Source organism: Perca flavescens, chromosome 23, assembly GCF_004354835.1.
Source record: "Perca flavescens isolate YP-PL-M2 chromosome 23, PFLA_1.0, whole genome shotgun sequence".
NCBI classification, from domain to species: domain Eukaryota; kingdom Metazoa; phylum Chordata; class Actinopteri; order Perciformes; family Percidae; genus Perca; species Perca flavescens.
The window spans coordinates 6,118,353-6,136,218 of record NC_041353.1 but is presented as its reverse complement, the minus strand read 5'-3'; the positions used below and the strand labels follow the sequence as shown (position 1 = coordinate 6,136,218).

Here is a 17,866-nt window from a genome sequence, read left to right as displayed (position 1 = left end):
GCACACAACCGCGGGAAACAGAGAGCTTCTGAACTTACCAGACTGTTGTAACGGTTCTATTATTTGCCTTTACCCACTTAGTCATTATATCCACATTACTGAGGATTATTTATCAAAAATCTCAATGTGTAAATATTTTGTGAAAGCACCAATAGTCAACACTACAATGTCGTTGCGGTATCGATATCGAGGTATTTTGTCAAAAATATCATATTATTTGATTTTCTCCATATAGCCCAGCCCTATTTCTTTTACAACCTGGGTCTTAGTTTTGAAGTCTCAGTTATGATCACTTAATGCTTAGAAGAACTGTGCACACACAACTAAAGTAAGTCTAGCAGGTCAAAGGTGAACCAGGGAGGACGTTAATGGACGGATTGGGTAATAGGTTTGATGTTTGCCTTTGTTTGTTTGCAGCCTGTCTGACTGCTCGTTTTCCTTGCTCTGTTGGACTCCGTCCACATGCAGATCTCAGGATCCAATTTGGTAAGTAAATGTTATGTTGTCAAAACCAACAGAAATGATGGTCAAACTGACTATTTGACCCCAAAAAAGAACTTTTGTTTTAAGCACTTAAAAAACTTGGTTTCAAATCTTAAGTTTTGCATGATTAAATAAAATATACATTACCAAATAAGAAACAATCAAAGATGAGTTCAGAGATAACCATCATCGGGGCGCCTGGGTAGCTCATCTGGTAAAGCGTGCACCCCAGAAACAGGCTCAGTCCTCTCCGCAGCGGCTGCAGGTTCAATTCCGACCTGCGGCCCTTTGCTGCATGTCATTCCCCCCCTCTCTCCCCTTTCATGTCTGAATTGTCCTATCAAATAAAGGCCTAAAATGCCAAAACATAATCTTTAAAAAGAAATAACCGTCCTTATTTTGTATTTATTAAGAGTTTAACAGTTAAAAACTCTATGAATTACTCTAAGCAGAAGCACACATACAGAATATCCCTCATGCAAAATAATACTAATACTCAATCTTTGCAGAAGATTGCCTGTTTGTGAAGAAACCAATCGCTCAAAACAAAAAGCTCATTTAGAAAATACGTTTTTAGGGTCTTTAAGAAACTACAAAGTGCAGAAGGGAGAGGCTGGGTGATATTAATGATTTGCTATATAACAAGTAATTTGACCAATCTGCTGTGAATAAAGCTGTGATATTGATGTAATGTGACAATATTTTGGAAATGACTATTGGTGTTTTCAGAATATACTGTATTTACATAATAGGAAACAGACATTAAGTCTAAAGGGGAACTCCGTTCAGTTCAGTTTCTGAGAAAACATAAACACAGCCTGTGAAAACAGTTGTTTAATGTCATGTTGTTCTGAAATAGCTTTGTAAAGGCTTAGAAAATAACAATGATGATGTCAACATGGTTAAATTGTCTGGAGCTTGATGTTTACATATAATAACAGAAAGCCGGTGTTACAAGATGAAGGCATGGAGGCACCGAGTGTCTAACAAAAAGATGGCATTGAGTTGCACTGTGGAAATTATAGGATCCAGGATCTGTCAGCCCCTTGTTTTTTTTTGGAAATGCATATTATATTGCTGGAGTACCACTTTAGTTTCACTAAAGTAGAACAGTTAAGAAATTTTGACAAAATGGGTGCAAGTTAAGTTATATTGCAATGATGCACGATTAGTGTTGTAGTGAGTTGAAACGCTTAGTCAATCAGCAAACGACAATTCTGATATTCACTTATCAGAGATGTTCACAAGTCATTTTTTGGAAGTCCAAGTCGAGTCTCAAGTCATTGAGCTCGAGTCCACGTCAAGTCTCAAATCTTTGAGGGGCAAGTTCAAGTCAAGTCTCAAGTCTTTTCCCACGAGTCTCTGGCCATCTGATCTGTCCCTAACACTGTATTGTTAAATCTTATGAATTCAAAGCATTTCCTGTAGCTACCATCCATACAGTACAGTATCAAAATCAGTTGTAGGATAACTGTATGGGGTCTACTGCAATTTAATCTGAAGAAACACAAATTAAGAACTCTGTTTCAATTTCATAACTTTATTTTGGTATCTGCACCAAAGAATACACTGTCTACATTTGTCTGTTACTAACTGGCTGTAAAGCCCAACCTCATCATGCATTACATTTTTCAGTGTTCAAAGGGTGAGGGAAACATCTGTATTGAAAGTTAATACACCAACCATGGTGTAAACATGTGAGAACTGATACTTTTGGTATTGCTATTTAACAACAACCTGGTGAAATATCGTCAATGCATTTATGTGAGTGCGCGCACATAAGGCATAGCGCATGCGTTACGTTGCACATTATGGCAAAGGGCAGGGGACATACAGGTCGTCATACGTTTCCCCAACGTATATGCGCCAATAAAAGAAAATAGAAATACATGAATGAATTTAGATTGAAAAAGCAGTAATTGCATAAAAACAGGTTGTTGACGAATCTTGAAGCTCGAGTCCGAGTCAAGCCAGAAGTCTTTTGGGTCAAGTTGCAAGTCAAGTCTGAAGTCAGCTGTTTGTGCGATTTAAGTGCGACTCGAGTTCGAGTCTCAGACTCAAGTCCCAATCTCTGTCACTTAATCATTTAAGTAGCAAGAAGGGCACTCAGAGAGCGCAGATGGCCAAGGCATCAAAATGTTAATGCAGTATGAATTTTTACTAGTCGGGAATTAATTTCTTCGATTACTCAAATACCATATGAATGCAGCACAAATGCTCCATCTAGCAATGTTAACAAAAGTGAAAAATAATTTGTGTATCCGCCCTGTGAATCAGATCCACTCCAAAAATGGGGTTCTTTCTAGGCCCATGCTACACCCTTCCACCAAGTTTTATGAAAATTGGGCCAGTAGTTTTTCTGTCATCCTGCTGACAGACAAACCGAGCCATAACATAACCTCCTTGGTGAAGGTAATAATAAAAATAATCAAGAGATTAACTGATTATGAACATAATTGGTAGTTGCATCCCAAGACCCCAAATAATATCTAGTTTCACAATATGTTATAAATAGTACGGAACATCACCCAGTATTAGCAGCAGGTGAGTGAATTTGACAAGATTTTTTAATTAAAGTGTTAACAGAAAAACAGGCACAGGTGAGATTTAATTAATAACAAGTATAATGAACGAGCCTGATGACTCTTAAAAAACTGCCTAAAGCAAAACCCTTGCACTAAACAACAGCCTCTCCTTGTCCTTTTGCACTAGAGAAAGTGATAAATCTGTACCACAGTGAACGCAACACAGCATAATGCGTTTCCACCATAGCCACAGGCTGCTATACAATTCTTGAGAACACTACAAGCCCAACAGGATGTTCACATTTAACGCACACACTCGCAACTGAATGGAAAAAGCCAACATCTTAGAAATAAACACAATACAAATGGCCCTGTGACTTCCTGCTACAACAATGCAAACGTGCTGTATCACTCTGGCTGGCTTATGTAAGAGAGCTACGGGGCAGCCTCGGCAGAGTGTGTGTGTGTGAGAGAGAGAGAGAGAGAGAGAGAGTGTGTGTGTGTACAGGCCCAAGAGAAATCACTGTTTCAATTTGTCCAGGCAGAGAGAGAGGAGAGAAAGGGAGAGATGAGGGCGGCACTTTACTGAATCAAATTTTTCTGGGGAATTCATGGTCTGTTTCCCAGTGACTCAATCCACTTACCAACAAGGCAATTTAGCTTCCCAAGAGACCTCGCCCGCTCAAATTCACCAAACAGACAGTACGACATTGGTGCTTTGCTCATAAAAACCCACATATTCTTAATCTCGCCCTTATTGCCATTCATCACTCCGAGTGATGTAAGAAACTGAAACGCCGACACGCTCCTTTTAAGTCCTAAATTACCGGCCGACACGTCTCCACCTTTTGCGGGCCCGTCCAGCCGGCAGCTGAGTGCTGTGAGCTTCATCAAGGTAGACAGCTGCTCCGTCGGTCAAACACAGAGTCAGCTGAGGTGAATAAAGACCTCGCATCCAGGATCAACTGCACTCGCACATCTGGCCCTTTCCTGTGATGTGACATGTTAATGGAGGCAAAGCCTTGTAATTGTGTGGTAACAGGTTTTTGGGGGGATTGCAAGCATAAATTGTACACTGAAACGTCTGTAAATGTTATAATTATATTATGAAATGCCATTAATAACACTTCAAGTTCCCTGCAGTGGTTAGAAGTATTCAGACCCATTACTTAAGTAAAAGTATGTTAGTGTTTTCCTATCATGGCTGATGTTTCTGGATTAATATTAATGCTGCATTAATGGGTATGTTGCATTTTACTGCTGTAGATTCTATAAAATCATCATATGTTTGTAGCAACACTTTCCTGTGAGAACCATGTACAGTATCTCTAAAAACAGCCCTGTTTTCAGCTTTGTGACAATGCATTTTCCAGCTGATCCAAGAAGCTTTTAAAAGACTTTTTTTTAGCTTAAGAAGGAGGAGAATGTTCTCAACACTTAAAGGAACACTTCATCCTTCAGTTTATCACGACCATTAAACATCAACACATCTGCAGATACATGGTTTTCACTGGACAGGAACGGGATGAAAAACTGTCTAGAAAGTAACTTAAGCTGTCAGACAAATGTAGTGGAGTAAAAAGTACAACATTGGTCTCTGAGATGTAGTAGAAGTATAAAGTAATACTCAAATAAAGTACAAGTACGTCAAATTTGTACTTAAGTACAGTACTTGCATAAATGTACTTAGTTACATTCCACCACTGGTTCCCAGTTGTCTGCATTACTTCAAGAACAGGAACACTATGATGCTGGTTTAAAGAAGATCAATAATCTGTTACCCACAATCCCGCAGATGCTGAAATTGATTAGACATTCAGATATCTTACTCGGAATGGATCAAACCCATTAATTAAGGATTAATAAATAGCACATTTCTGCATTAAATATTTGAGTAATAGTCCTGCAGCCTCTCACCGCAGCAGTTTATGAATACTTAAACCAAACTTGATTTGTAAAGCACTTTTAATGCAGGTTAGGGTGCTTTACAGGTGACTGACAAGCTAATCATAAGTACAAATACACAGTCAAACAATACGCCACAAATCCAAAGTCCACTCAAGAAACAACTCAAAGTGTCTTTCAGTACTGTTGCCAATACTAAACTTGACTTTAGGTACCAAAACAAGATTTTATTTGATATCTTATTTTGCTGAGTCTAAATATGTTTTTCTACAAAAAACTCTTTTATTATGTAAACGTCAATATTCTCAAATGCATCAGTGTAAAGTCCCACTTCAAAGTGAAAAATAATCATACTTCACACTGTCTGAAAGTCTCATATATCACGTATCATCTATCTATCTATCTATCTATCTATCTATCTATCTATCTATCTATCTATCTATCTATCTATATAGATATATAGATATATAGATATATATATAGCGGATGGGTTGCAGACTGATCTCAATAAGTGGCACGCCAATTCGTATGCCATTTTGGCGTGTTATCAAGACGCAGTCATAATTGCTTTTTTGGACGGTTGGGTTTAGGAAAACAATAACGGGGTTGGGTTTAGGAAAAGAAGAAAGCGGAATTACTGGCTGGAATAACAGCCTAGCACTAGTATTCTCTAGAGACACAGAAAACATTGTAGAACCGTTTCCACAAGTTGAGTATTCAACATGTTATGTCTGTTTTATGACTTTGACATAAAATTGGTGGAGTGCCCCTTTAACAAAAACAGCCATACAATAACTGTGCAGAAATAGAAGATACATTAAAAGATACTACTTTACTACCAACCCTTTGTTGTTTTCTGTATGTTTCGTATAAAAGATAGGGTCAAATTCACATCTGGCCATTACAAATATATTCAATCGACTTCAGCTTTGCCTTGGAAAGTAAATTCATCATCATTTCGTCACTGCAGCAGTTCTGCAGAGCTTAGCGACATTTAGCGGAAAAACTAATTAGATGATTCAGTTTTCTTTTTGTAAAAAAAAAACCTTCATTCAGTTACACTGCACCCACATGTCTTGTTAACATACAGCAGCTATCAGTCAAATAAATCAGATACTGAATAGGAACATTTCAACTAAATACAAGATTTAGTTTTGTAGATGTACAAGAGTCATGCTCAGCAGCAGGCAGAGATTAAACAGGTGAGTTTGACATGTCAAACAGGCCGCCCAGCTGGTGATGGCAACATGCAGACAGTTCAGCTTACCTGGTCTGTGATTGTCTGTCTGAACTAATGCAGTAGCCTGTGCTTCAGTTCACATGAGATATCAGTTTTCAACGCAGCGAATTTCTTTTAAATCTGATGAATGAGTTTTCTAGAGAATTTCAGCTATGTTGTTATCTGACTTTGATATCCAAGATAAAGATCAGGCCTCCTCTAGAAAAGACATGTCCACCACTTTCGGTTATTTGCCACTTTGCAACACAGACTTTGCAGTCACAGCTGGTCTGATCCCATCATAAGTTAGTCTGTAGTTTTAGTGTGCTTTCGTTGTACAAATGTCTATTGACTAAATTAATGATTATGATGAGTTTCAGTCTGATGGCTAATGAGGATATATCATTGGTCCGTTTATGGTAATTTCTACATTTAACAACTCATACACTTTTGAAGCTGATTCTAGTAATTTTGGATCCAGCATTTTCCCACGTGCATTCTGTTTTTCTCTACCAGAAGTGTAGTCCTGCTAAACTGCATTAAGACTTTAATGTCGGGAAATGCTTCATTATGTGGAACTCTACATTTCTAAATAATAGGTTTCCTGGAAAGAAAATTATAAATCAATTTGAGACAGTCACAACTTTACCTTTATATATATGCATGCATATATTATTTTTACTCTGCACTATTTTATCTCTTAGGTTCTAATTTTTTTACCTGAGTAATTTTCTCTATACATTTTTATTTAAAGTATTGTTGGAGGGAGCAAGAGATCTGAGATTTTCATTGCCAACGACTGTTGTGCAAATTTAAACTTGAAACCACTTTAGAAGCAGTTGTTGATTTTGATTAAGACCCACCCAGCCCCATTTCTGAGCAAGAAATCTAAAATATTTGCCTCAGAGAGGGAATTAAAACTTTTCTGATTCACCTTTTGCATTTCTGTCCCTTTTGTGAAATTGACCTTCCTCAAAAGCACACACAACATAGTGCTTATTGTTTTCTTTTGTGCCTTAGTAATTACCCTCAATTCTGTTTCAAAAACTGGAAAAGGTCGTCTAACAACTTGTGCGTCATAAGAGAACAAAGCCAATGAGATTGCTCTATTGAACAACATTAGCGCTGTGATGCCGAGGGCTGGCTCTCTCCAATATGTCGTTAAAGGATTTCTTCATGTGGTACTTATCTATGAGGCTGTATTTAAAGGATCACTGAGGGATGGGATTTAAAGTGTCAGGTGGAGATCATACAAAGCCACTCACATGTTTGAAGGTGGTGTGAGGGGCGGCATTAGCCCCTGTCTCCTCCATGTACTCCTCCCAGTTGAACTCTGCCTCTTCCTCCATGGAATCAGCATCTGAATGAACAAAATCACCGTTAGTCATCGGCAATAAACCAGAGCTGCCTAGTCCCAAGGCTGAAAATGCATTCCATTTATAGCATAGCATACATATAGCAAATAAATACACACAGTATGTGTTGGTGTGCACGGCACTGAACCTGCTCTGGTTAATGAGAGGCGAGGCTCGGAAGCTGATGGAGTTTGTTTCAATAGATTGTAGATGTCTGCTCGCTTTTTTTCATGCACACACGCTTGTGAACAAACAGAGCTTAACCCTTAGCACCCAATTGACGAATTCTCTGTCAAAAATCACACCATTTCTTCTCAGAGTAAAAATCAGAACACAGGGTTACACACCTACTGCTGGAACTAACACAATTTACTTCATCTTAGTGAGGGCAGTATTTCTGTTCATCCAGAAATCTGTTTAGAAATTGTAATAAAAACATTCCTTTTCTATGTTCTAGCCTCATAATCAATAAATTCAGACTTTTCCTTCAGCATCAAAAGTAAGCCCGTTAATGGTTGCCTGTACCTCCAAAGTTAGAGCAAACAGGAATTGCTAGTAATAGCTAATGCTTTGCAACTTTTCAAGGTGCAGATTCAGGGTTTCTGCACGGTGTTCTGAAATGACCTGTGATTGGCCAAACTCTCCCGTCACAGGCTGGATTATCTAAAGGCTGAAAAGAGAGCCAATAGGTGCAGAAGTCTAGTTTTCTCTCAGACCACTTGAATTACATTATACTGAAAAGGTTATTATGGAATATTTGGCCATAAAAAAAAAAGCCTACCCCAGCTTTAAACATACATTTATTGACATTTATATCATATCTTTCTTAGTACTTTCCATTAATATACAGCAACAATAATTCCTAAAATGTAATAACTCTCATAATTAACAGCCTAGTGCAAAACCCTTACTGCAAACTTTAAAAGGAGAATTTACAAGAGACTTAACAGTCAGGATAACAGCAATTTAAAAGGTAAATAATAAACATAGAGAATATAATGAGCGACGTCTCCCTCCCCAGCGACCGAAAGATTCCTCGTATGCATTTGAATCCAGTCTACATCTGCCATACCTATCTCATGATCTGCTGAGGCGCTGTAAAGCTTCAGGGCTTCCTCACCTGTGTTCACCTCTTCTTCTTTCCCATTGGTCGGATAGTGTGACTTGACTGCAGTGAGGGCCAACGGCTGCTCCTGGGCGAGAGACTGCATCCTGCACCTCCACTTCCTGGTGAGTGTTTAACCTTTGACCGGTGGTGCACTGGTTATCCTTCACTGCATCTCTCACTTTGCCCGATAGTTCTGGAATAGAAAGGATACATTTAGATTTATCAAATAATGTCCAAACTGTTCAAAAAACAATCCACTGCTTCTCTCCAACTATTCTTACAGTATCATAACACATACTGAAACTAAAGGCAGTTTGTGAAAGCTTTGACATTTGCCAAAATAAACACCCACTATTGGGTACGAATTTCCTTCGAAAGATAAAGACAGGAAATGATGCACTCTGCATTTCCAGTTATTTTAGAATAAACAGATTTGCAGTATGGAAAATGTTTTGGGAGTTGAGATTGACTTTTGCTTTCAGGTCCTGTATTTAGGTAGGACCTTCGAAGCTGTACAAGAAATGGCTTAATCAGGGGGGCACTCACATGTGTAGACTGGTTCAATGTGATGCATGAAATGTTTGTCATGGAAAACTTGACATTTGCTCTAAGACTGAAGATAGATATATTTGACAAATGTCGAAAGGATGAATTGATTTGATTAGCCTACGTAGATCAGATTTCAGGTAATAATGAACATTGTCTGTAACGTAGCCCACACTGTTCCTTTGCCACACACCTTTTTCTCTTGCTTTCTTTTTTCTTCTTGCTTCTTGATATGATTAACTTAAACTGTATTGTGTTAATTCTTTAAAACAATATATATATATATATATATATATATATATATATATATATATATATATATATATATATATATATATATATATATATATAAAATGTACAATGTATAATACTTTGTACATGTTGACTTGATAGTTGAACAATGACCGCCACCGTGGCTAAATGAGAATGAATGAGAATGCCAACTGGAGAAACCATAACTCAACTAACATAAGATCCAAGGAAAAGACAGCTGATCTCTGGGAAAGTCCAGAGCAAAAACTGAAGTAAAAGGAAGCGCTTAGCAGCCAAAGCAAAGTGTAGGAAAAGGAGAGAAGAAAGATCTTGCAGTTTTCGTCTCTCAAACTAATTTTCAGCATCATCAAAGCCGCTTAGAAAGCCTTTTATTTTGTTTAATTGCAGACCAACCTCCTCCCTCTTCAGTCTGTGTTCTGTAATATCAGGTTATGCATACTGTCTGCTGGCTGCCTGCATTTGCATACCAAAGCAAAACTGCATCTGATAACCAACCAGAATCAAACAAAGTAGAAAAACTGGAACAACATGATCGAGACAACAGGCCAACAAATTAGTGGGATCTGGAAATATTCATTCAGACAACCGTGGAGCGAGACTAACATAGAACTGCAGAGTAATGTCACTGTAGCTTCATATGGAAGGTAAAAGAAGAAATAGGACTATAATTATGTATTTAAACAGGAGGGACTTAAGCGGTCTTAGGTCGGGCTATAATCACCATGATATAGTAAGCGCAATCAGTTTCCCTAATGAGGTCATTAGTTAGGCTAATTCATGTATCAATTAGCAAATGTTTCTTTGTCAAAATGGGTCTTGAAATAACGTAAAGGTAATAGTCTGTAAATAGGAAACCACTTGAAGATGTACAATTAATTTGTCTGTAGAGCAGTTGTTCCTTTCATCTTTGGTTTGTCGCTCATTATTGCTCAAAATAAAGAACTAACTTTTAACTGATTAATTACTGTGAAGCAAATGTACAATGTGATCAATCATCTGCTGAGCAGACAAGTTGTGATGCATCTCATCTTGTTTTTTTAGTTGTTTTTTTTAAATCCTTCATTTTCAAATGATCTCATCTTGTTTTGAATGTAGTTACAAGATTACAGTTTAAACAGTCGCCTCACCAATTAAAGATGTGACCTTTGTTGTGATGTATATATATATATATTTTTCCTCTTTTCCTGACCCATTCAGCATTTTGGGATCTATCTTGTGACCCATTTGAGGGGCCCGACCCCCAAGTTTGGAATGACTCATCTAGAGCACTTGCATTTGTAAGTATTTTTGGAATTTTTTTTACTCAACAGCTGACAAGAAGGCAAGAAGAGAGAGAGAGAGAGAGAGAGAGAGAGAGAGAGAATGAAAATGACTCCGATCCAAGGTTGAAAGCGATCCAGGGATGTTAAAATTGTGTCTTATTTTCATTATTGATTAATCTGCAGACAGTTTTCTCGATTAATCAAATAATCATTTGGTCTATAAAATGTCAGAAAATGGGAGAAAAAGGCCCATCCCATTTTTCCCAGAGTTGTTGTTGACGTCATCAATTGTCTTGTTTTGTCCAATCAACAGTCCAAAACCCAAAGATTTTCAGTTTACAATGAAATAAAACAATCAAGCAAATCCTGACATTGGAAAAACTGCGACCAGAGAATATTTGCTTAAAAAATGGCTGACTGATTATCAAAATAGTTCCCGCTTACTTTTCTGTTGATCACTAATTGATTAATCGATTAATGATTTAAGTTTAAGGTTATATTATGTAGGTCTTGCATCAGCCCTCTATTTTATTAATATCATTAAAGTTTTATAAGCACGGCAAACAGAAATCAAGATGAAACGTGGAAACAAGTTGTCTTGGGGTTGGGTCGAAATCCTACAACTTATGTAAAGGTACTTTACAGAAAAATATCTATTGTAATGGGGGAAAAAAGCAGATTTCCAGTCTGAAAAAGGCAAAACAAGACTGAAATACAGACAAATCTCTTTCAAAAACTGGCTTGTTTCTAAATAATCTGCACAACAATATGCGAGAATACTCATCTTCACAACAACAGACCCTGTTCGTCACTTGCCGGGTGGTTGTCCTACAGTAGGTCATGCAGTAACATCACCAATGATTCACTTCGACCAACTTCAACCCACTTCCATCCACCTGGCAATTAACACTGAAGCACGCTGCCGTCACACAGCGATCCCGCAGTCAAGCCAAAAACAACTCCAGGATCAGGTTGTTGCTCTCAACTTTGAAATCAATATCCAGAAGAGCAGAAACATATCCTTATTCTGAATCTGTGATTAGGCAAGCCACACATCCTGAGGTGTTCCCAGGGAGAAAAAAAGAAGGAAAAAAAGAAAGAAATCAGAAATAAGATGAAAAAAATCTGAGAATCCAACAATCCTCTTATGAAAATAGATTGAAGTCCTGTGTCCAAAAGAGCCTCGAAATCCTGAGGAAATGAAAACACAGACACCACTCACGCTGCTGTTTGAGCCGAGTGTATTTACAGAACTGTGAGGCTACAGAGGCAGTGACAGTCTCCACAACCAACCGAGTGTGTGCATCCCCCTAGCCCCCCCCCGAACCACCACCAGCGCACACACACACACACACACACACACACACACACACACACACACACACACACACCCTAGCCCCCCCCCGAACCACCACCAGCGCACACACACACACACACACACACACACACACACACACACACACACACACACCCCTGACAAACATCCATTGCGTAAACAACAAGCTGAGCTAATTTGGCTCACATGACGCTGTTCGCTGCCCCCCCCCACACACACAGACTATCAGTGTTTCTCACCCAAGAGCCCTACAATCTTCAGCAGCATTGACACATCGCTGTCATCAGCATGCAGTCCTCTACAGCGCTCATTGAAACTCATTAAAATGCACTCAAACACTGGTATCAAATAGTGCGAGGAGTAGTTCCCAGCAGCTTATGAAACTGGTTTTTCCCTTAAAATTCCCCTTAGCAGCTGTTTTTCCCCACACTGTATGACATTTGATTCTGCATCTGCTTGTTTCAACACTTCAGTACAGCTTTAAAGACTGAGTGATATGTTAAAACCCAAGATGCCATGTTTTTATACTTCCATAAAGCAGAAATGAATGATGAAACACTCAGTCGATCAGCAGAAAAGCAACCAACAAGTTATTTATCAAGGAAATATGGCTAAATTAGCTGATTTTGTCTGTTTTATATCATTGTAAAATTGAATATATTTAGGGTTTTAGACTGTTGATTACAAAAGACAAGCAATTTAAAGACTCTGGGAACACGATTTAATCTATTAAATATATAATCAACAGATTAATGACTAATTGCAGCCCTAGTGGAGGCTGAACATTTAAGTGCAGCCTTTAAATACATGTAAATAGACATTCTTGATTTTTTTTGGTATTGTTTTGGTTCTATACTCCAGCACATTGCATTTAAAATGAAACAAAGACTATGTGGTTAAAGTGGTGACGTTGAGCTTTAATTCGAGGGGTTTAACAACCACATCCAATGAAAAGTGTGGGAACTGAAGCCCTATCATTGTCCTTCTGCGCTGTCCAGAAATTGGACACAATATGTATGGAAATAAAACAAACAGGGGCTGCTGGTCCAACACTGATTACTCAATACAGATGTGAAAACATTTAACGAAAACCGAAAGTTGTTTCATCTCATCTCCTCATGTGCTAGATGGAGGTCAGAGCGACAACAAAAAAAAAAAACACAAATACTTTTGTTCTGGATTGCTCATTTCCCCAAAATTCACCCTGACATATTTATTATCGTAGGAAACTTTTGGATGTCCTCTGGAATTTAAAAGGTCACCTTTTTTTTGTTTTTTTACTCTTCTCATCGCTGCTCCCCGAGGTCTTAAAGAAAGTCCTCATAAACAAACAACAAACAATATTTCTTTCTACAGTTACCAGGCCAATAAAATAGATCTTCCGTGGGTGTGAACACTGAAATTGAGTTTGTAAAGGTGCAAACAAGAGCATTGAAACTTTACTGCTAAATGCCCCAGCCTCCTCCCAAAAAATGTGACATATTGTAACTAATCGTAGCTAGAAAATTACATAGAAAAGGCAACTTTAATTCTAACTTTTTAAACTCTCCGCTCGATGTGAGTTTTTTCTTAATTTGGTCCCTGACTGGTTAAAACCCACAGCAGCAAAATAAAAAAAAAAATATTCACAGGCTTTGGTTCAGAAGGTCAATGTCAACTATTTGACTCAATCTGTATCTCTGAAACAAGCCAACTGTTTTCGGAGCAGCATTTATACTTGATGAAGCTTACTGGCCTGCAGCGTCCCGGAGGAAACAGTCCAGATTGGGCACCAGGGGATTAAACTGGTCTGGGAGAGTTAATCTCAGGACATTTGTGCCCCCGGTCTCAGATTGAGTCTTTTTATTTTTTATTGATTAGCCCCTGATGGGTCGCTGGGCATCCACATGTTGTCCTCCTGCCTTTCCCTAAACCCATCCATGCCAAAGACTTAATGGGGGGATTTAGGAGATTAACTACTGCATGGGCTTGGGTTTTATTGCATTACTCCCTATTAGGTTCTCCTCTTTTAGACCCATCCAAGAGTTGTTTCCTCTTGGCAACAGGAGGCCTTGATAAAACAATTTGCCCTCTGTTTCTTCCTCTCAATTATGACCGTTTTTTACACAATGCGTCCTGTGTTTCTTGCCTATGATGCCCACTGAGATCAGCTAACTATAAAATGATGAAGTGCAAACAGCAACTGCCCCTGGTGGACCAGAACAAACAAGAAAGGGGGGGGGGCTTTCTTATTTCAACATCAATGACTGGAAATGACTTCCTAGAAACATAAAACACGTTCTACAAAACCTGAAGCTTTGATAGGAGGTGGAATCTGACATTTGCGTAGAAAAGTCCTCCCCTTATTCAAATACAGGCAGAGAGTTTGTCTGCCAACAGCAGAGAGAGAGAAAGAAAGAAAGAAAGAAACAAACAAACAAACAAACAAACAAACAAACAAAACAAAGGATCCTGGCCTCATTATTTCCTGTATAAAGTGACCTCCCCTTTCTTTTTCTCTATCTTTCCTTCCCTCTTTAATGTAGACTTCCTTTCGGTGTGATTGAAGAAACATTCACAAGAACATTAACATACAATGCCTTCATCAAAAACAGCTAAATGAAAAAAAAATGGCTGATGGTTCTTGCAAAAAAAAAAAAGAAAGAAAGAAAGAAAAAGAAGCCGAATCAGTCCAAACCATCAATAATGTATTAGTGCAGCAGGACTCCTATTGATCTCTCCCCGTGGAGAAAAAGGATTATGCATGTTTTACCTTTATGGCCATGTTTGTTTTCCCCCCCTTTAAAAGTGCTCTTCTTTTTTGGAGCATGCACAAGACTGCCGCTCTCCCATCCATCCCCACTCGCAGCTCCATGGAAAAAATATCGTTGGAGCAACAAGAAGTCTAAAAGCATGATTTATTTATTCAGCATCTACCGCCGGCTCCATAACGTGCAGTCTTTTTGTTTCTGTTCATTATGGTGACGAATTGAATATGGAGGAATCCTCGAATAGGCTAATGCAAAGCTGTAAACCCCGGATTTGCAGACCGCCTGCAAAAAAAGAAATAATTAAACAGATAGCCTACGCGCGGTTTAACCCAATTATCTGCTTAATCGTTGCAAATGTACCCATAGAGAAACAATAAACTGGGAAAAAAAATCTCGCCCGACTGTGCAACCATCAACACATTAATCTAAGATTACAGGCAAAATGGGGAATTAAATCATCCTGCCGTCGGTTTTATTTGGGAAAACGATATTAATCTGATATAATGTGGTCTGGAAACAGACGTACCGCATGAGCTCGAGCATTTTTTGGATAAAAGTGAAAGAGGAAACGTTAAGTGCACATGAGGAAGATGAGGCTGCGAGGGGTGTAGCCGACCAGCAGGCTGGCTGGCACTCCGGTCATGTACTTTGCACACTCAAAACTGCAGCGGAAAAAAACTCCCACGGAATTGCCAAAAGCACACTTTGGATTTAATTGATTAAACCTCGTGTATGTCCATCAAAAGAAACCGAACCGGGCGCGTTATCTGCCATCATTTTATTTTTTCCTCGTTCAAAGATTTTAAGGCGCAGTTTTTCCCCCTCAACACCATAACCCGCCATGTTGAAAGTGGTTTGACATTTTGGCAGTGTCCGGTATTTTCCGATGGCTTTTACGCACCTAAGGGTGACGAAAAAAATCCAAAATGACTCACTGACATGCGAATGACTGCAATAAGTCATTTCTAAACGCGAGTCTATGAAAGCAACTTCGTGTTTCACGTCCAACTAAATTGCGTCGTGCACGGTCTTTAAACACAACATTCAAAAACACCTTCAAATAACGGTTTAAACTGTGACTCGGGCAGATTATTAAAATTCACGTTATTTCACAAACAGGTAAGCAGCCTACACGACAGACACAAACAGTGAGGAAAACCAACGCAATAAAACGTATTACCGCGAGTCCCAGCGTCCTCCCGGCCGGTGAAAGCTGTTAATTACAGCGCGTGAGAGACACTTTGAACAACTTGGGCTCGCGAACGAACGCTCGCGACTATTTTCTCGTTTCTACAGAAACCGCCTCGGGAGCACTTCGTGGTTTTTTAGCGAAAGGGAGGAGAGAAATAACTCTCCCTGTGTTAATTCCGTCGACAAAACGAAAATAACAAAACGCAGCAACCACGGAAAAGCCTTCCAGGACCGCCGGAGCCGTCACCTGTCTTACCTGTGCAAGTTTTTGGTCGCCTCTCCTTCTCGAGACCCCCTCTGTTTTTTCTCTCTCTCTTTCTCTCTCTCTCTCGCTCGCTCTCTCTCTCTCTCTCTCTCTCTCTCTCTCTCTCTCTCTCTCTCTCTCTCTCTTCTCTCCTCGTTCGCATGAAGCACGAGCACAGCAACGCGAGCGACGTCTTTCAGCTACTGCTGCTACTGCCCCCGTTCCAATATGGCATCTCCCATCTGCGCATGTCCAAAAACATCTACAGATACAAGTACAGCAGCAAAAAATAAATTTCTTTAGCCTGTCAAAAGGGGAACTGAAGTTCAGTCGCCAACAAATCCAAACACACCTCAGCGGAAAACTGTGTGTTACACAACGAAACATTACTTTGTATGCGCGTAAAAGCTTTTTTTCTGATGTAACTTTCTTTTTTATTTATTTTTAATCAATGGGCCTCTATAATTCATATCAATTAATCATCGTTGGCAGCTCAAATTAAATTAAATCTGTTCTTTTTTTAGGTGTTCCAAGACCTTTGATCAGTTTTGATACAGTTTTCTGGAAGAACAACTATGACCCCATATAATCATTAAAAAAAATATGCTAATAAAAGTGGTGATATTTTAAGAACATGTATAGCTGACTATAGCAGTTTAACAACCTTTCCCCTTAAGCTGCTTTTGCGCACAAATAACCCGGATAAGTCAATAATGTATTATCTTTGTCTTTTTTTTTGGAATTACTTTTCTTCAACAGCTCTTGAGAAATACCCTGAGATTCTGTTATTTTAATGGCGCCGTGTCTTATCAAAGTCAACAGTATCCTCTAGTGGTGGGAGCGCATTGCTCCACGTTTAATAGGCATGCCTTTGGTTCAAAGGTTGGCACATATTTCCATAAACAGATATACTATTATTACCACAACAACAACAACAACCAGTAGCCTAGAGGTAAGCTAGTCCCAGCCAGGGAGATACAAGATATGGTGAACGTTTTTCTTTTTGCACTGAACTTAACTGAACTCTCAGGGTGGAAATCCTGAAAGTGAAACCTATACATGGCTTATACTGCCGGTATAACACGAGGTGTGTTTGGACACTTTCTAAATTAGGCTTCAGTGAAATTAAATTAGCATGTTTCTCTTCAAGCATGGAAGTTTACTCTCGACCTTTGGGAACAGCATTTAAACAAACGTTGGACCTTTAGGCGTTTAAATTGTCTTACACATATTTTGCTGCGAATCCCCTGGAAGTTGACCGAAATTCCCCCGACTTTACCGGGCAAATTCATGAATGAATGAATATGTGACACACCCGGGTCTCATATAGCCTAAATAAGTCAAGCATATTTGAAAACGTGATATGCAAAGGCTATTAAAATGTTTGCCTGTTTGTGTGGCTTGATTTTACCTGAACACTTAGATAAAAGTTATCCTTCTCTTTAGTCCATATTTCATAACTGATGAGTCACTAAAGAGCGGATATTTGACGAAGCAGGCTACATCTTAAACATGGGAAGCCTGAAACAGCTTTTTAAGAGAAATAGGATCCACGAGTAAACCTAAGTATTTGCGAGATATTAAATCAAAGAGTTTTCTGCAAGGTATTACCTTATGGTTTTAAGGCATGTTTTTCAACATGTGGTTCGCAACCGGTTACAAGATGATT

At 38.9% G+C, this 17,866-nt stretch overlaps 1 protein-coding gene across 3 annotated transcripts in view; it reads right to left on the bottom strand.

Annotated features, from left to right (window-relative positions):
- Positions 1-16,412, bottom strand: part of sfmbt2 (Scm like with four mbt domains 2) — a 55,240-nt gene extending 38,828 nt beyond the window's left edge. For 2 of the 3 annotated variants that reach the window (XM_028571216.1, XM_028571218.1), the window contains exons 1-3: positions 16,210-16,412; positions 8,608-8,788; positions 7,398-7,492 (exon numbers count right to left, since the gene is read on the bottom strand). In XM_028571216.1, the coding sequence (XP_028427017.1) occupies positions 7,398-7,492; positions 8,608-8,698 (186 nt within the window). In that variant the 5' untranslated portion in view covers positions 8,699-8,788; positions 16,210-16,412. Of the gene's footprint in view, positions 1-7,397; positions 7,493-8,607; positions 8,789-15,942; positions 15,979-16,209 lie in introns of those variants that run through there. The other variant, XM_028571217.1, reaches the window with a different exon arrangement.
- Positions 16,413-17,866: the final 1,454 nt, after the last annotated feature.